Genomic DNA, 26,333 nt, shown 5'->3' with positions numbered 1-26,333 from the left:
GCAGCCAAACCACGGCTCTGGTGTTTTCAGCAGGGAAAAGCCCAACAAACTGCCATTCCTTCAAACGCTCAGCTGGTCCAGTAAGACCTTCAGAAGCTCTGCCAGAACCTTCTCCTCATGTCCGCCCCGTTTGTCCCCTTTACTTCTACATCTGTAGTGTTTATATATGACCTGATTGGCCGAACCAGTCGAATGTGTTTTATATTTATTTGTGCCTTTCGTTTGTAATTAAGAGCATCTATATGGATAAAACAGAAGCACGTCACACACATGCCATTTCAGATGCTTTGTTTTTTTTATTGTCCACGGTTTTTAACCTGTAATCTTGAACCAATGCTCAAAGCACTTTGTTTATGGTGGTTTGCCCGAGTATTAAAAACACACTGAAAAATACAAAAAAAGTGCAGCGCTGCCCTCTGCCTGCCTGTATGATCATTACACCGTTACACATGTAAGGAAAATGTTATGTTTGTGCATTAAATACATTTAATATATATGTAGATATATACTGTATGAGTATTTATGTAATAAAAATGTGTGTGTGTTGATGTAGACTTATATACACGGTAAGTTCACTATTGTTACACTTAAAATACAGCACAACAGGCCAGTTTAGTCCCTAGAAATAGTTGTACACTAAAGTTTTTGAAGATCCTCTAAGCAGCAAATTCGGTGTTAAATACGACACATCAGCCAGAGTTAAGTGTAATTAAAAGGCCTTTATTTTCTCATTTGTTTCAGTACAGAGCTGGTAACACACATGGTAAATCTGTAGAGCTATTTGGTTCCCTTGACGTCTTTACAAGGATTGCTGATGCTCATGTACTGTCCACTAGGGGGTTGTGGGAAGAGTCTGTGAGCAACGTTTTCTCAAAGTGTCCCATCAAGGGCTAAAGCATGCGATTGATCCACACTAGGCACGACAATACGGACATGAACACACGCACACACACGAGAACACCGAAACAGGTACAAACATAGCCTGAGGGACGAGCCCTCACAGTCTCCCACCGACTAAAGAAAAGAAACCCATCACAAATAGATACAAATAGAAAAAAGAGCGTTTTACAACTCTAGATAAGCAGAATGAAAAGTGCAAGAGAAGAATCAAATCAAAAAGACACAATGGCAGGCTTTTGATTCTTTTATCCCCAGAACTTTGCTACGTGATCACGCCCAAGCAGACATAAAGGCATCAGCTAGCATTCGGAAAGAAACTAAACTAAAGAGAACATCTCCGTTACGGGCTTTAGAGCGGTTTCTCGTTGACTTGTATGACACAAAACAGTCACAGAGAGTTACGAAGATAACCGAGCTGGTTTTATACATGGAGAGCAACTTAGAGACGGACTCCATCAGCAGTTTTCGGACTGCTCTCAAATGTCTTCGCTTGCAAGTAACGACTCCGTGGTTTACGATCAGGAATGTTTCAAATAAATGTTCATTGTGCACGCTGCCGTAGAGGCAGAATGGCAGTGCTCGAGTAACTCACGACAAATGATTATTCCTTATTAAAGGGCCTATGCATTATTATTAAAATCGCACGCATTCGCACTCAAACCTCACGCCATGCTGATTGCTCGGATAAGCCGAATTCCTGCTCCGAATGATCTTCTGTCCCGTACTGAACTCTGGCTTGTGAACTGTTAATAAAAATGAACGGTTTGAATTGCCCTTTGCCCAAAAATGCATGCGTGTACGTACATAGTGGAATGGCAACAACTAAGACCACATGTACAGTAGAAGTTCATCCAGACGTCCCTAGCACACTTTGTGTAAAATCAAGGCATTATAAAACCCAACATACACCGAAATCATCGTAAACTCAAAGAAAACCCCTCAAGACGACACATTGTTAACCGAAAGACTGACTATTTCAGGTTGAACTGCCAATAATGCTAAACTTAGCACATCTTAGGAAACAGTGTGGCCCCGTAGCTTCACAGACTGTGTGGAATGTGGAGGAGATTGATCAGCCTACGAAAGGAAGGAGACGTTTTGGGATCATCTTAAGTACATCTATATAGCTGAGCTCCAAAGATTTAGCTCAAGTCTTATGGCTTTATCTTATTCACACTCGCACACACAAACTTACGATTTATTGGCTAGTTAAACGCTGTTCTCATGTAAAAGATTCTTAAATAAAAGCTTTTTTTTTTTAGAAAACAGTGGGGACTCCAAGTTTTCTAACGCGATTGATAGTATTGTGCTCCGGCAACTTTGTTGCCAAGGTAGAAATCGGTTGGTCCGAAAAAATCACGTAAGAATGACGTAAAGTCAGCTAAAATGGCAGTAAACGTGACTTCTCTCGTTGGCACTGACAGCGAAAAAGATGAAGAAAAAATACCCAAAAAGATAATAAAGTGTAATTCTTTTAAATATAATGATTCTGAAACTTTACATCGTAGTTCCAACAGAGATACTCTGCTGATTACAGGATCCTACAAGATGGGAGGAGGGGGGGGATATCCACTTGGAGCCCCCCGCGGGAAGTTTTGACTTCCTGCGAACGGATTCTGACAAAGACGCATACAAACGTTACTCTGAAAAATAAATAGAAATAACTGATTTTAAATAAATAAATAAATACATCATTTTGTTCCTTAACAATATTAGTAGACGGCAAGCATGCGGCTACGTTTTCATTCTATATTAGTTCACACGAAGCACTTAACATACAGTATTTGCTCATGATGTCCAGGCATGGATTGAATCTGAAAATGAAGATTAGTCTAGTATACTTCATATTCTCTCCAGTACCCACTCACAGAAAATAAATACATATTTGATTTGATTAGAAAATATACACAGTATTTAACCCCCTCCGTTTTGTTATTAAAATGACAAAGAACACCTACTTAGGTACACAATATATTTTTTTGCTTCATCTCTGAAACATGCGCATCTTTTTGTACTGTAACATGCAGTATCATAAAGTAGGAACTATGCATATATAGGTCAAACTACACGCCTATGGGTTCGGGAAGGGGGGTGTTGCTTGCGTTTTTTGGTTTTTTTTTCCTTTCGTGAAAGTCCTTTGAAATAAGAGACGTATCCGTGTAAGAGATCGCACCGGAACAAATGACGGTAACGGCAAAGAAAGAAAAAAAAAAGAAAAGGTTTCGATCGGATACTAGAGGGGAAAGAAAGCATGATGTCACGTAAACGACTGATAAGCGCTAAGCACACATTCGTTTGACCTTGCACTGTGAATGTAGATGGAAGTACCCGCTGTTTCTCAATCCAACCACAGAGTTATTGCAACTGAACGCGGCCCGTCAGAAGAGCAGCTTCCATTTATCCGGTGGGAACCTCGTTCGGCAAACCTCACTGAAGCGGCTTTTTTCATTCGTTCGTTCGAGTGGCGCAAAACGGCAATATTCAAAATGGAAAATTACGTTATGTACTTGTATGTCAAAAAAAAGACATTTAGAATTTTTTTTCCCTCATGTAATAAAAGGCAAAGGGGTCCGATCTTGTTTTGGAACCTAATGACTTTAACTCAACGGATGAAGCCAAAAACGGTCTATAATGCGATTTGCAGACTTTGAATATAAAGCATGAGCTGATGCGCTTTTATTGTGCAGTTTTCGAATTTTTTTACAATGACAGACGTTTCATTAATGCCGACTCGGTGTGGGAGTAGAGTAACGCTCCAGTGATGAGATGAAAGCCGCTAAAGTGACGTTTCCTCACGAGAACGACTTGTTTTTATTGGGTTACGGCATGTACACAACAAAGTCTCCCTCAGATCCATTCTTGGCTCTCTACATGTCGTTTTTGGCCTGGATGAAAAGTCTCTACTCAATAAATAACGCTCCAACAATCTTGATCCAACTCAGGCTTGCAATTTCGCTTCATTTCCCAACTACTTCATAACCGAACGCATATCAGTAGGTATCATCTTTGCCAAAAGAGTTTCTCCGGGAAATATGAGGATAAAACGCGCAAAGATTTAGCTCTGCGTCGGTCTTAAGCGAAACGATATTCTGAGACTCACATCCTCACACAATGACTCGTACGGTAAGCCCTAAAGCAGCTTTCAAATGACACAGGCTCCCTTTTTAAACAAATGCGAACTCTGACAAGTCGTCTCAAGAATGCGCCGTCACAAAAGCGTGTACCGAGATCGACAGAGCAATATGTACAGGATGCAGTTCCAGTAGTGCAAATAAGTTCAGCAGTTTGGTAAGATGTGCAGTTAAATACACACGTAACAGTGCCTTCAATCAGCTCTTCTCGTGAAACAATAACATGAAAACCGAAAGCGAAGGAATAGTTCGCTCATGTTTTTCGAAACCCGTATGAAATTCCCTCTTTCTTCCGTAGAAGACAAAAGGAGAAATTTCGAAGAATGTTCACACTGCTCTCTCCTGAGATTTTTGGAAAATACTGTATTTTTTAAGCTTAGTCAGCATTCACCTCCATAGTATGGAAGAGACGACACATGACCAAGTCGTACGTATTTTATGAGGTGGCTAAATCGTACAAATTCGTACGACCCCACTTGTATGATTTTTTTTTTTTTTTACGATTTGTCTAGATTTAGGGGCGGGGCTAGGTGCGAGCGATTCGTACTCGCAACCCAACTCATCAAATATAAACGATTTGGCAAAAGGTCGCACGAATTAGCCGGGGCTGGAAGAGAGCGGCATGAACATTCTTTTGAACTCCTCCTTTTGTTTTCCGCCGCCGTAAGAAAGAAAAGTGAGCAAATGATGACTTCATTTTTGTTTTTTCGCGAACTATTCCTTTAAGGAGAGGATTCAGAACATCAAAAACTGCAGGTAACAGTAACGAAGCATTGACTGGAACAAAAACACACCTTCATTTAAAGTGCTCAGGCAGAATACGTTTTACCACAAGAAATCAAAGCAAAGAAACAAATACGCCGATGCTAACAGGAAGACGTCCCTGGCAGCTACGAATTGCTTATTTCACGATGTTTCAAGGCTTGTCTCCTTTTTGTCAGGGTTTGTTAGGATGTCGGGCAGTGGAAGAAGCCAGCCGACCGGCTGGAACTGAAGAATGGAAGAAGAGGTTGTTTTGCAGGCAGTGTATTCGACACCTGAAAGATTCCTTCTGTCTGGGCAGGAGCATCTAGTCCAACTATCTCTCCCGTTCCCACTTTTTTTGATTAACTTATTTAATTATTCACAATGACAAACAATTCTTCACTGTCCTTTCAGACTCGACAAAAGCAACAGAACTGATTTCATCTAGATGACCAGAGAATCTAGAAGGAATGTGTTAAATTAGGCAGTGGAAGAGGCAGTGTTTTTTTATCCCTGGTCCCCGATGGAAAACTTTGGAATGCTGTTTATGATATTTTTAGTCGTGAATGTGAGCTTACATCTCTTCTGTGAACGGACCCCAAGGATATACACCCCTACGAGCTCGGCCTGAACATCTGCGGGAAGAGTCTCTCTCATTAGACGCTTTCTCGTTGGAGCTGGTCTTCTTTAATACCTCTAGTCTGGCGGCCCATGGCTGTAATTCAGTGCTGATTGGGTAAGATGACGTGTTGTGCATGTCGAAAAGTGAAGGAAATGAAAGGGGGAGGGAAAGGAGAGAGAGAGAGAGGGAGGGAAGGAAGAAGAGCAGGATTACTTCTTGGCAGTGAGGGCTGCTAACGTGGCATCCACCTCCTCCTCGGGTTTGAGAGGATGCCACTGAGCGATGGGCCTGCGTGGGTTCGCCAGCATGTCGGACCAGTGCCGGAGCTCGGTGCCCTGCGCTTTGCTGCCCACCCAGATCTTCCCGATGGCGTCGTTCTTGCCGATCTTATCGTAGTCGAGCACCGTGATCACAGCTTGTATTTTCTGGGAGGAAAAAAAACGGAGAGTTCGAAGGAGCGTCGATAACGCTAGCGGCTTGTGTGGAGATGTGTGAAGCGTTACCTGCATCTGGTCCTGTGGGATCTCGAAGCTGAAGGACTCGTTGTAGTACGGGTTCAGTGTGTTCTTCTTCACGGTCGTTTTCTTCTTCTTCAGCCGCTTGCCGTTTTGCAGGAGGTGAATCTTCACGTAGGGATCTGCAGAGGGTTTGCCGGTACAGGAAGTCATGCGTTTATATGCTGTAGATGTTTCAGTAAGCAGGCTACCGAGTTCTGTATCTAATGAATACTTCCTTACTTGCATTGCTGAGTCACAGATTAATACGAATAAACAATGCATAAAATAACAGATAGGATAGGTCTTGAATTTTTCAACCTAATAAAACACTCAAATGCAAGTTTGATTGAAAATAATTGGGATGCACGATTTAAAAAAACATGGTTTTTGATGCAAATGAACTATAATTAAATGATCGTTTGTATGTATATATATACACACACACATATAAACGTGTATGTTCTGAGAGGCAGCAGCAGGTGGCAGCAGTGAGGACTGACTGGAGGGGACAGGAAGGACTGCGGAGTCAGCTCGTGAGCCCGAGCTCTTCTGCATGGCTACCACTGACACTAAAGCACAGGCGTGACAAACACGCTGCTGCGGCACAGAGGCCTGCTGCGTGTCTCACAGAAACATGATCATTCATGAATAACTGAAACCGAAACAAAGAATGTGCAATGCATGGACATATATAGCATAAAAGTGAACGGAGAAAACAGAAATCAAAACATATTTTTTGGTTATAGCATATGCAGGAATATCCAGTCTTCAGCACGAGTTCATCTCCACCCACTCTCTGGAGAAGAGAGAGAGAAAGCAGTGCCGTGTGTGTGTGTACCTGAGAGTCCTCCAACATCCATCTTTTTCAGGTTCTTAGCCTCGAGGATGCAGATGGTGAGTTTTCCAGCTGTAGGTACATAGCGCAGAGAGATGCAGATATCTCCGAGCTTTTCAGGCTGTGTTAGGAAAAATGAAACAGGCAGCCTTAGAGCAATAGCGTGAAATTAGGAGAAAAACACATGGCATCCGTGTACGTCTGAGCACATGCAGACTTTAGTCAGAGCTGTAATAATGCTATTAAAGTGTTTAGATGCCTGTCTACGATTATGTGGAGTATGAAAATGGTTATGATTATGGAGCTTATTTGCATTCATTTGATCTGAAGTATTTATAGATTTCCATGAGGTAAAGTTTAATCACAATATTGCCTGAATCCCATTATGATATGAGGGTCCAAAAATGACCAATGTTACGTGTCCGATCCTGTGACACATGCCCCATTTCATACTTAAATCTTACTTATTACTTTTATTCAGTAAAGATGAATTAATCACCAAGTAAAGTCATTTCTAATCTTATAAAACATATAACATATACAGAACATCACTGATGTTTTCTATTCATCAAAAACCTAAATATTACACAAACACTGTTTTAAGCACAGGCCTGTATAATAATAACATCATTAATAATTGAGCAGCAATAGTAATTGATAGTAACTAAGCAGCAAATCAGCATCTCAGAATGATTTCTGAAGAATCACGTGACACTGGAGACTGGATCGTCGATGCAGAAAACACAGCAATGTATTACATTACAATATATTCACATAAAATGGATGTTTTAATAACATTTCCCAATATATTACCGCTTTTCATAAGATTGAAAAATGTTCTAACTTTTCGTAGTTTTATGCACTTTTGTGTTTTTCTCCATTATTCGCTTTAATCCTATGAAAAAGAGCAGCTCGAACATTCTGCTAAACGTCTTTGTTTTGGAACAATGCAGTCAACTGAGTCGGTTTACAATGAGAGTAAACAGACTGAATAATACATCAATAGTCTCATCAAACAGTCGTTTTAATGGAAACGTGTTAAAGCAGAAAAGCAAAGCATTATGTAACATAACGGGCATAAAAGCATGTTTAGAGGCGCTGGTTCATTAACTCTGATTATTATTAGCGAACGACAGCTGCTGGTTAGCGTGAAGCAGCTGACAGATGAAGGACAGGTGTACCTCCTCTTTCTCTGCGCTGTCCAGGTCTCTCCACTGCTCGATGGGTTGTGCCAGGTCCAGGGTGTTCATGGGTATCTTCACCTCACCGATCACATCGTGCTTGGAGAAACGGTCGAAGTCGTACACAGACATGACCAGAGTCTTTCCTCCCATTTCAGTGAACGGAATCTAGAAATCAACATCGGCCCGTGAGCGCTTCGACAGGCCGGAACGATAAAAAACCGGGACTGTACCGTAATAGATCCTGCACCTTGAAGTGAAACGTCTCGTTGAAGACGGGGTTGAGGGTTTTCTTGTGAACCTTGGTGTCAAACTTCTTCTTCTTGTCTGGGAGAATGAACACTTTGACGTACGGGTCTGAGGTGCCGCCGCTGTCCATGGAGAGCAGGTCCGCGGCTTGCAGGATGCCCACTGTCAGCTGTCAACAATGAGAACAGTCTGATGGTGGCCCGACAAAGTAAAGCTAAATTGTGTGTTCAAAAAAAGCCCAGTATCTTTAAAGCCGAATAGATTTCTGTTGGTCATAAACCAGTTGAAAAATCTTTATTTAAAGTGCCCCTATTAATGATTTTTGTAAACGCTGCCACAGATTTAAACAAAAACCAAAATGATTAAAGAATTAATTTCTTAATAAAATAAAATACTTGTAACTGAAACACAATACATTATAAAACACGTAAATAAAATTTTTAACAAAAAATTTAAATGGAAAATAAGATGAAAATAAATAATTGCAAATATTAATACAAATTAAAACACTGTGATATAAAAATAACACTGGGCTTAATTCACCATTTACTTAAAGCCTAAATAAAAGTTTCTGAAGACACTGCCTGACTTCTTGTCCATTTGCAAATATTTCTGAATGAAAATAGGTGGTTATAAGGCTCCTATTGTTTGGAAAATCTCCTATGATTGGTGTACATGCATGCAAGGTGCAAAATCACTTCAGTAAAGACTCCATCTCCACGTTTAATACCGTAAAGCTGCTTTCACACAATTTGCATTGCAAAATTTTATAATAAGGACGATTTGACTTGAAGGTCTGGGCATTAATATTTCTGTCTATCATTTGACATTAAGACCATTCACTTAGATATTCAAGCGGATGTAAAGAGTTAAACGGTCTTACCTTGTTGTCAGAGAAGTCGTAGTCTAGGGAGAACTGAAGTTTGCCAAGCTTCTCCTTCTCTTTCGGTTCCTCCTCTTTCTCTTCAGTTATTGCCATGTCTACATCTTCTTCATCGTCATCCTCTTCCTGTTTCTGGAGAGACAAAAGCACAGACGGATGTTAGAGGAGAAACTAGAGCAAAGGCAAAGGAAGGTAAATGATGTTCCCCAAACATGGTTCGTTGGGCCATTTCTCAGCTTACCTGAAGTTTGCCAGGTGTCAAACCACCCGGGTGTTACTGTATGTAACTGTGTCAGCGATGACCTTCATATCAACATGACTTGATTTCACTTTTCCTTTCATGACACCATTTGCAATCGTCTACATTGATTTTGTGGAGGGACAGACAGACAGACAGAAGGCTTCTAGTCTTACTGAAGCGGTCTGTCCGTAAACTGTCTGCAGGGTATAATAAAACCCTGAGAGATCATGACTGGATGACTCGCTTTTGCACGAGCAGAAAAATTTAGAAGAGACCAAAGCATGTAGGTGCTTCGAAGCCAATATTTAGATCAGCTCATTTATATAATGTAGCAAAATGGAGAATTTGGAAGAAGTGTTTTGCAGACAGACACTAAAGATCAGTGCAAGAGCAGAATAAGTCTTATTTTACACATCATCGTTTCTCACGGCCCTGGTGCTCTTCAGAATGACAACGAAAAAAAAAAAAAAAAAAAGAATGTTAATGAACTTGTATTGTCATGTAATTTCATTTAATGATTCTGTTGTAATTAATACTTTTGTGCCCTGCGCTGTAATTGAATATTACTTGACGAGCCGGTCTATTGTGTGTGCTGCATACTGCAAAACGTACAAGAACATGACTTTTGAGATTAAATTCAACATAATAGTGTAATCATAAAAGAAGGAAACATGCTGGATATTCTTCGAGCAAATTTGGATCGTATAGGCAGGGTATAGCATATCTGTTTCTGGATTTGCCAAATTATGTGACATCTGTGGGATCAAATCTTGTTTCAAATTTAGTTTGAAGCGGTTAGAAGACAGAAATGTGATCCAGTGGGCACAATTGTATATTGTACTTAGTTGGAAACAGTCTTTTTACTTTGGAGTAGAATACATTAAGTTCTGCTGTGTTTTCTGTAAACCGTTTGTCGAATGTACCATTATCAGAATGTCTTTTATATGCCTGTCAGATGTTTTTTCACTTTCTAGATTGGCTGCGACGTGTAAAGAAAACATCTTTTCAGTGATATTAAGGGTTTTTGTCCTAACCAGCTGCAGTGGCAGCCATATAAACAACAATTCTATTAACAGTTTCTATTTGTGAGACTTCACGGCTGGAACAGCAGCATGCAGACTATAAAGCTAGTAACATGACTTTAAATACCCTTTTGGCTTTGCTCAGTGTCCTTTTCAGCCATACCAAAAGTGACAATGGATAATTTACCTCAGGTCTTAAAGAAACACTGCACTTTTTTTGGAAATAGGCTCATTCTCCAACTCCCCACAGTGTTTTTCGATCTCCGGGTCTGGCGATATTACTTTTAGCATAGCTTAGCATAGATCATCGAATCCAATTAGACCAGTAGCATTGCATTCCAAAATGACCAAAGAGTTTCGGTATATACACTTTTGCAGTTATATTGTGTGCGGTCATAAAATGAACATTTGCGATTTTCTAGGCTTACAAGATTAGGAACTATACTCTCATTCCGGCGTAATATTCAATAAGCTGTGTCATATCACAACGTGCGCTGCGGCCATGATACGGCAGCAAACGTCCTTGATTATTAGTTCCTAATCATATAAGCTTAGAAAATCTTAATACACAATATAGCTACAGAAGAGTCAAGTTTTAAAAAATATTGAAACTCTTTGGTATTTTTTTTTCATGCTATGCTACTGGTCTAACTGGATTCAATGATCTATGCTAAGCTATGCTAAAAGTGCTATCGCCAGCCCCGGAGATCGGCTGAATGGATTCAGAAACTGTAAAACTTATTATTATGGGGGAGTTGGAGAATGAGCCTACTTCAAAAAATAGTGGAACGTTCCTTTAAGATTCCTCCCTCTGCATACTCTCTCTCCAAAACAAACATGAACGCATGTTATCAAGTCCAACCCAGGCTCATACGAAAATACTTGCCTCTAAATGCATCTCTGCAGCACCGTTATACTTATTACGCACTTCAAAATGTAGATGTCCAGTGAATGGCACTAAAACGTGGCTTCAGTGCGTTTGTGTAACTTTGCGCCAGGCACGTATCGTGAATGTTCATTATCCAAGTATCTAAGGTGTGTCTCTAAAAGTTAATGCTCTTTCCTCTGAATCAAACCTAAACCTAGCCGATAGTATTAGCAGATGCAAAAGTGATATAAAAAGACATGTATTGATGCAGTCGTGATATTTTAATTTTCGTATGTGGATTTGAGCTGGTTTGTCGAACTGTTTATTCACGAGATTCAAACCTTTTCAGAGCTCACGGTCTTAAAATTGGTTTGAATTCACAACAGTGTTCTTCAAGTAATTATACAAAAAACAGGCCTTATTATCTAAAAAATGGTGTGCCTGCAAATCATAATTTGTGTGAAAAGGAATAAACGTTGTGGAGGTTTTACTGCCTCTAGTGTTCAACTCATTTGGAAGCTGCAGTGATTCATGTTTTTGGAGTTTGACAGAAATGTAGGTGGAGGAACGTACTTCCAACGAGCCTGGGTTGCTCGTGTCTCATTCATCGGTGAGAAAACATTGCAGTGAATTCTTACTTTGATAACATTAATAATTTTTCGCTCGGCCTGCAGGCATGCAAATATGTACAAGAAAGCAGAACAGCTGATCGTAGCCATAGGACAGAACATGACTGAACATTTTATGCTCAAAGCCTTCCACAGATGATATAAATACAATTAAAAACAATTAAATTAAAAAACGTGATGTCAAACTAAACGTGGCTTACGACTCGCATGCAGATTCTTAACTCACGTGGAAGACGTACTTAACGTAATTACATTGTGCATTCGTCTTTGTACTTTTTTTTACTTTAATTTGTATTTAATCTACTCACGCAGATAATTAAATGAACTTTTGGTGAGAGCACACTATTACTAATTGTTATAGGGATGTAAAAAAACACTTTCAATCAGTATGACAATTTTTTTTTTTTCAACCAAATCACATACCCTGCCTAGAAGTAAATGAAAAAAAAAACTATAAAACTATCATTTTTTTTATTTATTTTTAATAGTGTTAAAATGGTTAAATATTTCTGAATTACGTGCTCGTTCACGTCGTTATAAAGACAGTGCACTTACACAGAGACTCCGCCCACACACTGTCCTGATTGGCTGTTATTTCCGATTGATTTTTTTTTTTTCACGTCACATAACCATGACGCTTCTTTCGTTCAATCTGAAATCTTAAATCTGCATTTTGATGGTTAGGACACGGTTTGAGAGGTAAAGCAGACCAGACATTATGCTGCTAACCGAAAGTTTCCCTCTGCTAGCCTAGCGTTCGTGCCCTCTGAAAGAGATGGAGTTAACACAGTACATAACCCTGTTACATGACTAACACAGCTTTGGGGGTAGTAGTGACCCCATCAAGCTCATCCACGTGGGAACATCCAACAGCTTTACCCGATCCCCGCTGCGACTGCTCATCAGATCAAGCATTTCTCAGATTTGTTATGCACTTTGAAGGATTTATGCAGCCTCAAACGCAACGCTAGTGAAACAGCAAATATTAGCTTACATAGAGGGAGATGTCTGCTTCAGCTTTGGGGGGGAAAAAAAAAAACAAGAAAGGAAAAGAAATACAAGATGAACAAAAAGAGTTGAATCAGAATGTCTCTAAATAGAACAAAAAATGCTTGGGGTGAGGATTCGTCCTTCCTGACCACTCACCCCAAATATACCAACACACGCAAACTCAAAAACACATACTATCTCACACACACACACACACATAGAAAGCACCATTTCTTATATCTTAACCGACAGGATAGAATGCATTCATGCATGCCAAGCCACAAAATGCAAAGTCTGAAATATTCCTTCATTGATTGCATAATTGTTCAAGACATAGTGAATAAAAAGATGCTGGCATTAAATCTGGAGGATGATTAATGATGTAACAGACTAATGCGGTATTGCTAATATGAAGTGTGCAGTGGTTCTCTTACATAACTTCAGGAGACTTGCATTGAGCATTCAGAGGCAGTCATGCTAAGTTCCAGCACATTCATCTTAGTAAAGGTGGCAGATGGAATAAGAAACGGTGAAGGAGAAATCAATCGCTCACAATAAACGATTATTTGCACCAACGGCCCTGTGATCAAATCAGCACCATTAACCGTGTTTGTTGCATTAAAATTCATAATTTAAACCTGTTCAGTCTCAGTTTTTTTTAGGTGCCATTTACTGCCCCAAGAAAACGCAAGTACCGGCCTGTTGCGTGTCCAAAGTTTATGATGTGCGTTAATGGTGAGAAACCAGTAAAAAAGCGTACGCGTTATAATTTAAGAGTCGCATGATAAATTAGTTCTCAGGGCAGTGACATATCAAAGGTGAAGTGTGTAATTTCTGCATCACTAGGCTTTGTGGAATAGCAAAGATGATCAAACACACACCACTGGCTGATGTCTGGATAATCATAACACTGCCCTGCCAGCCTAATATTCACTTCTATCTATCTATCTATCTATCTATCTATCTATCTATCATTTTGGGTTAGAGATCATTCAGCCAATCAGTTCTGGATCGTTTTTTTTTTTGCAAATCTGGAGTGACGCCACATAGCTCAGGCCACTGCCTAAAAATCACTCTCAAATTTCAGGAAGTGTCGTGCATTTCCACACGGTTTGCATTAAAAGTTCGAACACTAAACGTATTACACACATCACCCTTAACAATTTTCACTCACGCACGCAAACACACACGCACAAAAGCTCGAAAAAACAAACGAAAGCATTATAAGAGGTCTCCCGGTGAACGGCTCGTTTCCCACGCCACCTACTTCATCCCACGGCTCGGCTCTACATGTGAGGAGGAAAAGTAAACGCTTCTTCGCTTCTTTGCACACAATGGGTCGTCCAGGAAAGTTACTCTCAAGTCAAGTCATGGTCATTCACTGGTGCCTGTATGAAGGGCATGCGTTGGGCTTTGTCTCAAATGCTGCTTCACCTCATCTGGACATTTCTTTGGGTTCTTTTGCTGACAGCTATCTGCTTTAACTAAGCTATATATATTAAGATGCACGTACGTCGCGCGACTTAACTTACAGATCATTGAAGGGACAGATTTGCGATAGGTGGAGCAGCTTTTAGAAGACAAATCACCAACCGTACCCTTTCAACATGCATGTTAGTGAGGATTGGTGTGTTGGGTGTCTCTCGGTAAGCTAGGATGAAGTTTAAGTTCATAACCAAATGCACATCCACTTCTAAAAGGGCCATTCCTTCTACTTGTTTGGCTGTACTCCCCATCCCGCCGGTGTTCATGTGGCATGTCAGACTGGTGGAATGCGAGCCCTCCCCAAACCAACCCCAAACTAGCTCCTCAAGCAACCTCAGCACCCCTGCAGCTTGCAAGACTCAAGAAGAAGCCAAAGAGTTCATTCCCAGCCAGTTCCCCCGCCCTGGTCTGAGCTTACACCAGGCGGTCAAAGTGGGGCGCTGCAAGCCATGTCACACCTACCGTAAGAAGACAGGTCCAGCACGGTCAAGATACACGGAGCACATATCAGACACAAAGCGGGAAGGATAGAGAGGTGAAGAAATGGAGAGAGAGGGAGAGATTGAGCTCACACAAGACAGAATCAAGTAGAGGAAATCAAGTAACACTTAATGGACATGCATCAAAAATGACACATTTGGGTTTCAATAAACACGTTCTGTTACAGGCTAAGACAAACATCAACTTTAAAACCAAAGAAAGCTATTTTGTTTTACATTAAGGGAGACTGAGGGCTACTGTAACCCATTAAATGTCTTAAATCATATATGTTTTTAAATAAAATTTTTAAATAAAAATTATATTTTTTATGTTATCATAATATAATATAAATACAGTATTTATACAATGATTGTATAATTGAACAAAAATGTTGGATTTCAAATATGTTTTTAGCATCTATCCATATATATATATATATATATATATATATATATATATATATATATATATATATATATATATATATATATATATATATATATATCTCCATCCATATCCATAGGTGTATATACATTTATATTTTATATTATCTAAAACATATTTCATATATAAACTGCATATTTTCCTTAAATATACATGTGTTTGTATTTACATATACCAAATAAATATACGCAGCACACATATATATACAGCAGCTCATATATTATGTAAACAAAAACCATGCATCACGATTAATCATTTGACAGCACTATTTAATATATTTGTATTTATATTAACAGTGATATAAATATTTGACTCAATATTAAATCTAATCTTATTATATGTCTAGAGTGGCACATATACATGTAAATAGCACTTATACCGTACAATAATCTAGCAGATAAATATGCAGTGGTTTACAAACAAGAAAAATAATGCGTTACAATAAGCCATGGTCTCCCATAAATAATAAGCTTGTCTTGGTGGTGCTAAGATTTTCTGTTATTTCATTTATATAGAAAATGATATATTAGGATATGACGGGAAGAACTTTAATGATTCCCAAAGGGAAATTAGCTTGTCACAATAGCAAACATACAGCACACGGCGGGATCTGACACAACACGACAAATACAGCAAATTACAGCAAAAATACAGCTATTATATTTCCAGCACAGATAAAAAAGATTTAGTGCTGTTGCGCGTCGGCTGGAAAATATGTCATTTTTAACACAAAAGATTAACAGCGCGCACATTCTTTTGGAAACCAAATTATACGACCGCGGCAAATGAAGTGACGTGGCGGGAAATCTTTCATGTAGCTTTCCTGCTTTACAGGCAGCAAGTGACGTACGACGCTGAATATTTTATATTTCATGAATATTAAATGGCTAAAAAAATCTTTCCAGAATACCAACCATCCATTTGCTTGACCTAGAAGCTATATTAAGGATATGCGAGGTGGTAACACGGCCGTTTTTTAAAACAGACAAGCTTTGCCGAGTCTATCAAATGCATCGCATTGTTAAAGGCATTAAGCGAGTGAAAGATTCGGATTAGATACGTATCGAACTCATTAGCAACGGACGGAAATTAACAAGTGGAAAAACATTCGTCTTTCTGTCTCTTCATACGGTTTTAAAGGAACAGTTCACCCAAAATGTGTTTATTGACTCTCAAGTCATTGTGCTGTGAGACAAAAAAAGAGATGTTTGGAAGAATGTTCAAGCTGCTCAAACATGACTTTTACTGATTAACAGACATTGTATGACAGTTATTTTTGTATCGTATTCTGGAGCTTGCCATCTAGTTTCACTGTATCTAAAGGAACAGCTTGTTTTTTTCTCCCCTTAACATCTCATTTTGTGTCATGAAAGCAAGAGATACAGGGCTTAAACATCAGAATGCGTAAGTATATATATATAAATATTTCATTTTGACGTGAACTGTCCCTTTAAGGGTGAAGAGCGCTGGTGTTGGGTGGTCGTACCTCTCCCTTCATGTTCTTCATTCCCATGTCTCCCTTGCCTTTCTTTCCCTTCTTGCCTTTTTTCTTCTTAAGGCAGGTCTTTTTAACGATGCAGAAGCAGCACGTGAGAATGAGGACCACGGCTACGATCGCGATGGCGATGATGGCCCATGGAGGCACTGAAGAGCGAGAGAAAAGACGGAGGAACAGAGGGCATTATGCAATAAAAACATTGTGTACGTTTCGGAATTCAAGATGTTTGCCCAGAAATTGCTGCATTGCTTACTATTGCGCTTTAATAAACCAATCACAATACAGCCTTGACGCCACTGGATTTCATTCTGAGTTGAGCGAAACTCAACGGTCGTTTAGGGACTGCATTGAAATGAATGGAAAGTTTTATATGTTTTATAAAACAGCATTTTTCTTTTATGGCATAGGCTAAAAATAGTTACATGTTTAGTGTAAAGCTGTCGATTCATTAAACGATAAGCCATTTCCTCTGAAAAGCTGTTTATTCGGCGTACCGAGGCCTCTCCTCCACTGACTTTCATTAAAAAAATCCTTTCATTTCAACGCCAGACCAGTGTAGTATTATTATCTTTTTTTTTTTTTTAGCTTTTTAACAAGTTCAAGGGGATGCTTATATGTTTGGATTATTTGTAAGTCTTTTAATTAAATAGCCGTTAATAAGCATTATTAAAAAAAGCTTCTTGCCAAACGCACGACAGAAAAGTTTGCACTGAACTGTGTTCTGTGGGTCCCTAAAAAGTCTTCAGTGCCACTGTTAAAGTTTAACGCCATAAAATGGTAACTCTTGATGGTAATGGTAAGTCTTAACTCTTAAGACGTCTTAAATTTGGGGACAGAAAGACAACAATTGCTATATAAATTAAAATATTAAAAACAATAAATAAATAATAATATATATATATATATATATATATATATATATATATATATATATATATATATATATATATATATATATATATATATGGTATAAAGACAAATGTGATACAATAAAAATTTTTTAAAAAAGCTAATGTGTCACAGATTCATGGTAATTACCATTACAAAATCAACTATTTTCATTGCAAAAAACCCCACATAAAAACATCCTGGAGGCACTGACTCTTAGCCAATCATAGCAGTGGGCGTTTACTTGTGAGATAACTATCCTCCACACCTACTCAAACAGTGCATTCTGATGAGGGAGCTTAAAATCAGGACCTATCACCTCAAAAACAAACCACTCCCTGTTTATTTCAAAAAGAAGTAAATGAAATAACATGTATCTATCAATTTGCCTCTATTATAATTCAAAGTGACATCAAAAACCACAAATCAATATTCTCTTAGGCTATAAATGTCACAATCAGTTGCTGGGTCACTGTTTGGCAGAACAAAATAACTGTCTCTGTCATTCACAAATGATAAGCACTTTACATCAATGCATTGAGCGCTGTCTTTCACTTTATTTATACGAGTAATACTGTAATATTTTTTTTAATAGTTATTATCATAGCCTTTTGCAAATCTTGTCGTCAAATCAGCTTATTCACAGCTCATGTTGTTCAGATAACAGTGTTTTGAGTTTAAATATGCTGACGTTAAATAATCTCTTTGCATCAACTCAATTCTTTAGTTTAAATGAACTCAATGTTTTAAGGCAAACGGGTTAGTCTATGTAATTTAAGTTAAGCCAACAAATCATTTTTACCGCGCGATTGCGCCTAATCATTTCATTTCTGTTCATCTAATGCCACATCCGTAATAATGTGTTTCATATTTTTAAAGACGTTTGTGTTCTATTTTGACTACAGGAACATAACGTAGGTTTGATAAAGGTTGGACAAATGCAATGAAAACTGTTCTGGCATTACATTATGTAAACTGCATTTGTGACAAAGAACTGCACAGATGCAGATATCAGAACAATCTATGGATAAACGCACACACTTTTCCGCTGTGCTTCTGACACTATCACTGTGCCAGAGCTGAATAGAGCGGAGCTGAAGACGCAAAAACAGGGCCTATGACAACACCCCTGGTAATTAGCCCACAGCATATCATTCACTGACCTCGTATATGGCTTATCATTTGAAACTGAAACATTTAAGTAGCAGCAACTTTCCATGGCTGCTCACTCTCATGTTAACCTAGATAAACGTGCATTATTAAACGTGCATATTATCGCATGAGGCGGAAGCAGCGACGCGATCTCTTGCAGTTCGGAAACAACCTAAAATTCGCCGTCATTTTTGCTCATGCAGATACGAGCTGTGCGTCATTTGAAGCTGTAAACATTAAAAGGATTTTATTTGTGTATACAGGAAAAAACGATGCGCTCTTTGCCGTCTCGTTCTCTGAACTTAAGCACATCACAAAAATATGCTGTATAAGCTATATATGGAATCCCATTTCCGATGTATTTAAAAATATGACTTTTTTCTCACGACCCTGAATTTTCTGAATTTTCTGCACAGAATATCGAGTTGATTTAGCCCTAAATTGGCAGCACTAAAAGTCTTTAATTCCTGAAGACAGACCTGACATGCTCCAATCATATGTATAGAAAAAGATTGAAAAGCCTACTTTAAAAATACAATTAAACAAAAAAATAAATAAAAATCAGTAGCCTGAAGATCAGAGTTATGGATTATGAAATTATCGCTCAGCAAATACTCAACGAAAAAATTATATATATATAATGTCCATCTCTCCAATTGAGGAACTTGTTTTTGATGTCCCCGGATTAGAAATTATCGCCAGCAAATACTCTTGCTGACTTGTTTTGATGTCCCCGAAGACGGCCCTGGTTCTCGGTGGAGTTGTCTGCAGGTGTGGAAACAGCAGGGGCCATGGTCAGGGCGCTGGCTCCTGTGGGCTCGGGGCCCACCATGGCCGCAGGCTTCTTCTTGAACAAATTCCACTTCATGCTTGACGGCTACACCAACAGAAACCCTGACGGGCAGAAAGAGAGGCAAGGTGACGCGAGCGTGACGAGACACTCCTGAGTCTTTGATGGGAACTGAACGAAACGACTTACTCGCTCCATCAAACATGCAAATACTGCCGACATAGACGGGTACAGTGGGTACGTGATCGTCACATACTGTCTGTCTCATCTCTTGATTATTAAGACGTGGACTATGATGTGAAAGGGGATGGGTTATTTGTCAGTAACTGGATTTCATCAGTAAGGTGGATGGACTGAATAAATGAAGATAAAATTATAAAATAAATAAAAGTTATTTAAATTAAATAAGAAATCATCAATTAAACTGCATTAAAAGGGAATTGAGTTTAACTTAAATTAAACAATTACACATAAAATAAAATTATTGTAGCAAGTAAAAACTTAAAATATGAATATGAAATATGTTTTATTTTCCTAAAACTCCCATTCATACCACCTCAAATTTTAAGGACATATGTAATTTATTTTTAAACAAATCCTAAAACAAATATTTTTAACAGTTCATAGAGCTTTACAATCTTAAAACCTTCTAAGAATTGTTTTTTTTTCTGTACAGTCATATTGTATTATTTCTTCATTTATTGCCTAATAATAAGCATTGACTTACTAACTTTCAGATATTTGGGGTTTTTGTACAAACATTTGCAAAATAAAAAAATTCTAAATATGCTAAATTATATATATGACATATACAATATACACAAACAGTTTATATATATATATATATATATATATATATATATATATATATATATATATATATATATATATTTTTTTTTTTTTTTTTTTTTTTAACTGTTGTGTTGTGAAGCTAGTTTTCCTCAGAGGTAAAAGTAAGAGTATGTTTTAACCGTTTACTGGGTTTTAGGCATAAAATGATATAATATAATAAAGTCTGGCTTCAAAGTTCCAGACAGCTCAGCTGAAGCTGGTCCACCCGTGCTGCACAGAACGCTAAACATAATGAAAAGAGACTTAGGCCTCTGATTTCATTAAAAACACAGCGATATAGGCAAACAAAAAGGATTTCTCATTTCTCAAGCGTCAATTCTCTGCTCCAGTGGCGGGGAGCCTGTCCGCACCCATTGCACTGTGTGAATAATTTAATGAAGTTGACAATTCACGGGATAAGCCGTTTTATTATTCAAGGTCCCATTCCTGCACAGGGAATGTATGGCAAAATGTGCTGCGCTGCAGTTATGCAATCTGACATTGCATAAGTCAAGTGGCCCACAGACAGACTGCAGGAGGAGCTAACAAAAGAAAAGATGCAAAAAAGGAGAGAAAGCGGCAGCGTGAGTCAGAGCCGCGGCCTCTCGACAACACCGCTTTGATTAAAGACACTCCGGCGCCGGAAAATCAATCAAAACACCTGACATTCCCAGACTTTTCACACACAAGCACAAGATTCTCCTCTTAAAAAATGTTGTCATTAAAAAAAAAAAAAAAAAAAAAAAAAAGGCTGCATAACACAGCTCGTGTATAAACGGTCGCAAAATACAAATATCATTTTAAAATAAATCATGCAATTAAATTCTTGTTTCAAACTAAAACACATTTTGTAGGGTTTAGGCTTAAAACAAGAAAAGTCCTGAGTAAAACATCAGCTGAAAAACGTGCAATTTTTCATGATCATTCATATCGTTTTAATGGTGTCTTTTAAGTAGAAAACAACAATGCGTTATCTATCTATCTGAATAAGTTTTTTTTGATCATAGTTTACCGCTTTTTATTTGCTTGAGCGCATAACGTCAGCTCGATAACTCTGTCCCTGATTCAAAAGCACTATGCGGCGTGATTCAGTTTCATTAGATACATCTGACATATTTACAGAGTGACTCAGAGTCTGGATCCTTTTCAAAATTTAACAAATACTGACAAATAATGCACTTGTTTGAACAGCTTGTAGCCGGCCCGCAGCTGTCCAATTATGTGATATTACTAATTCATGGTGAAAAATTAAAAAAAATAAACAAGACCTGTGATCTAAGGAAATTGACTCACTAAACGATCCCAAGGTAATTTCAACCGGCTTACAGTTGAATGAATGTTACGACAAACACGGACAGCGACTGTAACTAATTATCCAAAAAAAGGACGTTTCTAGAGTATTTAGAGCTTGAGAGAAACGTGTATGATTTACTTGTTTCGCTCATTCACTTCACACGCTCATCACTGCACTATAAGCTGAAATTTTGTTTTTGGGACTCCCCTACAACAGGATGACAAAACGCTTCCAGATTTCCTCTAAAGCAGTGTTGGTGAGCTTTTACCGCTCCAGAAGCAGCGCCTAGTGGCAAAGAATAAAAGTGCGTTTTCATTCAGACCGTGAAGAAACCTACAAGCGGGCAGATGATGCGCTAATGTTTCATTGAGTCGTCAACGTCAAACGGCTTGGGCGACTCGTTTCATTGATTCAGAGTCCACTCTTTCCTTAGAGAGTCAAGAACTTCACACACGGCGCGCTTTCAGCTTTAAAACTTTGCAGGGTGTTTTCATTCACCCGGAGCTGCGTCACGCACCTGGTAAAAGGTGACCTTCAAAAAAGCCATGATAGGTGCGCTTTAATGCGTAAGACTGTGCTTGTTTTGTACACGTACATCCGTGCCTCTCCATGTAACGTATTTAGCTTCGTGCACGTGCTCATAATAATTACAGATGGCCCTCGTCGTCTAAACCAAACCCTAATGAAAATACGAAGATGTCCTTTCGTCTCGCGCGTCTTTGCCGGGCCTGATATGATCACTGGACTCGCTGAGCTTGAGCCCGATCCCTCTGTTTGAGAAGTCGTGTCCTCGTCTCGGCTCTGGGGTGACCGCACACCGCTTGGAGGACTAGAGACGCTTGGCTTTTTTATGGGACACATTATCTCCTCCGCTCTCTCACTGATTTTACAGCTCTCCGAGATACTCCCGCTGTTTTATCTGCGCGACTGCCAGGGCACATATTGTAAATACAACAGAACAAATAAACGGATACAAACGCAATGGAAGTCTGGCTCAGAGAAAACGGTCCTTGTATGCGACGTCTAGGAATAATCAGCAGAATGGACGGCTGTTTCGTCTTGCCAACAAACTCTGACACGTTGGACTTAGACAAAGTTTTAGCGAGCGCGAATAAACAGGATCGTACGAGCGATCTAGGAACAGAAGGAGCAGAGATGGACCTGCTCCAAAGGACGCTTTCGGCGTTTAGATATGATTGCTGAATTCCGTAATGATAATTGCTTCAGGGCATCTGCCCAACTTCTCTTGTTCGGTGTGGGAGGAAATCCTCTGTGCAATCCACACATCGACAAAGTGTTTTTGCTTCTCGAGAACGCTAATGGTCCACGATGATCCGCTGTGTGATGTGCAGGTTTACATATCGACTGCATAATGTCTTTGGGAGAAACTCACGAAACCATCAAGGGTGTGCCCAGGTTATATTTCATCCCAGAATGAAAATAATTAAATGAAACTCTGCAAATGAAGCCCATTGAGACTGCAATTTTAATTTTTCGATAATTAAACCCATTCTACAACCATTCTCGTTATTGTATTGCAAAAAAAAAATTCTCATTATGAAAAAGCAATACGCAGAAATGTTGAGTTGTAAAGCTGTGTGTGTGTGTATATATATATATATATATGTATATATATATATATATATATATATATACAGACGTGGACAAAATTGTTGGTACCTTTTGGTCAATGAAAGAAAAAGTCACAATGGTCACAGAAATAACTGTTATCTGACAAAAGTAATAATAAATAAAAATTCTATAAATGTTAACCAATGAAAGTCAGACATTGTTTTTCAACCATGCTTCAACAGAATTATTTAAAAAAATAAACTCACGAAACAGGCATGGACAAAAATGATGGTACCCTCTAGAAAACACTGAAAATAATGTGACCAAAGGGACATGTAAATTCAAGGTGTGTCCACTAATTAGCATCACAGGTGTCTACAACCTTGTAATCAGCCATTGGGCCTATATATATGGCTCCAGGTAATCACTGTGTTGTTTGGTGATATGGTGTGTACCACACTCGACATGGACCAGAGGAAGCAAAGGAAAGAGTTGTCTCAAGAGATCAGAAAGAAAATTATAGACAAGCATGTTAAAGGTAAAGGCTATAAGACCATCTCCAAGCAACTAGATGTTCCTGTGACTAAAGTTGCACATATTATTCAGAAGTTTAAGATCCATGGGACTGTAGCTAACCTCCTGGACGTGGCACGAAATCTAAGAGACGGATAATCCGAATGGTAACAAAAGAGCCTAGAAAGACTTCTAAAGAGATTCAAGGTGAACTTCATGCTCAAGGAACATCAGTGTCAGATCGCACCATCCGTCGTTGTTTGAGCCAAAGTGGACTACATGGGAGACGACCAAGGAGGACACCATTGTTGAAAAACGAATCATAAAAAAGCAAGACTGGAATATGCCAAACTACATGTTGACAAGCCACAAAGCTTCTGGGAGAATGTCCTGTGGACAGATGAGACAAAAATCGTTTTTGCCAAGGCACATCAGCTGTATGTTCACAGACGAAAAAATGAAGCATATCAAGAAAAGAACACTGTCCCTACTGTGAAACATGGAGGAGGCTCTGTTATGTTCTGGGGCTGCTTTGCTGCGTCTGGCACAGGGTGTCTTGAATCTGTGCAGGGTACAATGAAATCTCAAGACTATCAAGGAATTCTAGAGAGAAATGTACTAGCCAGTGTCAGAAAGCTTGGTCTCAGTCGCAGGTCATGGGTCTTGCAACAGGACAATGACCCAAAACACACCGCTAAAAACACCCAAGAATGGCTAAGAGGAAAAAATTGGACTATTGTAAAGTGGCCTTCTATGAGCCCTGACCTCAATCCTATTGAGCATCTTTGGAAGGAGCTGAAACATGCAGTCTGGAAAAGGCACCCTTCAAACCGGACACAACTGGAGCAGTTTGCTCATGAGGAGTGGGCCAAAATACCTGCTGAGAGGTGCAGAAGTCTCATTGACAGTTACAGGAAGCGTTTGATTGCAGTGATTGCCTCAAAAGGTTGCGCAACAAAATATTAAGTTAGGGGTACCATCATTTTTGTCCAGGTCTGTTTCATGAGTTTATTTTTTTAATAATTCTGTTGAAGCATGGTTGAAAAACAATGTCTGACTTTCATTGGTTAACATTTATAGAATTTTATTTATTATTACTTTTGTCAGATTAAAGTTATTTCTGTGACCATTGTGAGTTTTTCTTTCATTGACCAAAGGGTACCAACAATTTTGTCCACGTCTGTATATATATACACACACACACACACACACATGCATACGTACATATACTGAATATATACACACACATTTATGAGATTTATGATTATCTATTTTAAACAACAACAAATGCACAAGTAAATAAAAATTCATTTAAATTAGTTAGTTATGATATATAGTACAAATAAATCGAATGATAATCATATTTCCCCATATTAAGTAAAGAATATTTTTCAAACTGAGGTAAACTTATTCATGATAGCAAGCAACACGAAACAAAAGCTGCGGGTCCAGCCAAGTGTTTGGTCGAACATGAAACTCTCCGGAGAGAGTGGGTGGTCTCTACAGATTCACAGCTCACTGTTAGTGCATGGAGCGCAATACTGCTCAAAACAACTACATAACATTAACAAGAAGCACTGTTGTGTGCTCTTAAAAAAAAAAAAAAAACAGTCACCAATCTGTCAAAGTGTCTTGTATTAGACATTGCTTTGACTCTAGCACATCCAAAACAAGTCAGTGTTACAGCCGCTTTAATTGCATCTTCAATCTTGCAATTATGTTTGAATAATAATTCTCGTATCAGTGCCAGAGTGGCATCATTAAATATTAGCCGAGCTCAATCTTCACTTACTGACAGGATCAGTTACCAAAGATGGCTTCTCATCAAAAATCTGAAATACTTTCATCATTATCAACTTCTTATCCAGCATTGCACTTCATCTGTATTCAGAACAGCATAGATCAAAGATTGATTACATTCATTATATCACTTAGCAAATTAAAATCCCTGCTCCTTCAAAACAACGAATGCTTTGTATTATATTTATGATATATATATGTATATTTATGTGACTTTTTGGTGTATTTTTCCACCCCCCCCACACACAAGGATCTGCATTTGATAAGTTAAAAATATCAATAGGTTCGGTAGGATTTGCAGTTTGGTCAAATAATTAAAATAATTATCACCCCATGATCCATTTAGCAATTTCACACCATCAATGTCTGTCAAAAAATAACACGCGCAGCGAGAAGCCTGCACAATTATATGTTTTGACGGCTAGAAAACGGCATTCTGAACAGACCACAACATACTTGATCCAAAAACCATATGAGTGTAAATTTCTTCTTCACTCACTGAAATGAACAGTTACTTCCCTCACCTTCCCAGTTGTTTAAAAGGTTAAGGACATTGTCAAGCTGGTCTCACAAAAACACTCACCTACACCAAACCCAAGCCTACCTGATTGTGATAAATGCAAAACTGATAGAAAAATGCATTTGTCGTCATTTCAACTTCCTTTTCCACAGATCTGAACTGTTTTGTCGATTCGTAGTTACGGTCGCCATCTCTGAAGCTGGATGTGTGTGACGCTAACCTTCAATGAGCATCGGTTTTCAAACATATTGATATCATAGCATCATATTCTTCA

The 26,333-nt window shown here is 38.7% G+C and overlaps 1 protein-coding gene across 1 annotated transcript; it reads right to left on the bottom strand.

The window, feature by feature from the left end:
- Nucleotides 1–699: 699 nt before the first annotated feature.
- syt2a (synaptotagmin IIa) lies at nucleotides 700–16,882 on the bottom strand (the record flags this gene model as incomplete). Its single annotated transcript, XM_043225375.1, has 7 exons — nucleotides 700–5,822; nucleotides 5,901–6,034; nucleotides 6,733–6,850; nucleotides 7,911–8,078; nucleotides 8,161–8,328; nucleotides 9,043–9,174; nucleotides 16,688–16,882. Coding segments are annotated over 7 exons (1,131 nt in total), but the record flags the coding sequence as incomplete, so codon positions are not given.
- Nucleotides 16,883–26,333: the final 9,451 nt, after the last annotated feature.

This window comes from Puntigrus tetrazona, chromosome 23 (genome assembly GCF_018831695.1).
Source record: "Puntigrus tetrazona isolate hp1 chromosome 23, ASM1883169v1, whole genome shotgun sequence".
NCBI classification, from domain to species: Eukaryota; Metazoa; Chordata; class Actinopteri; order Cypriniformes; family Cyprinidae; genus Puntigrus; species Puntigrus tetrazona.
Note: the sequence above shows the minus strand (reverse complement) of the source record. Positions and strands in the feature narration are given on the sequence as shown.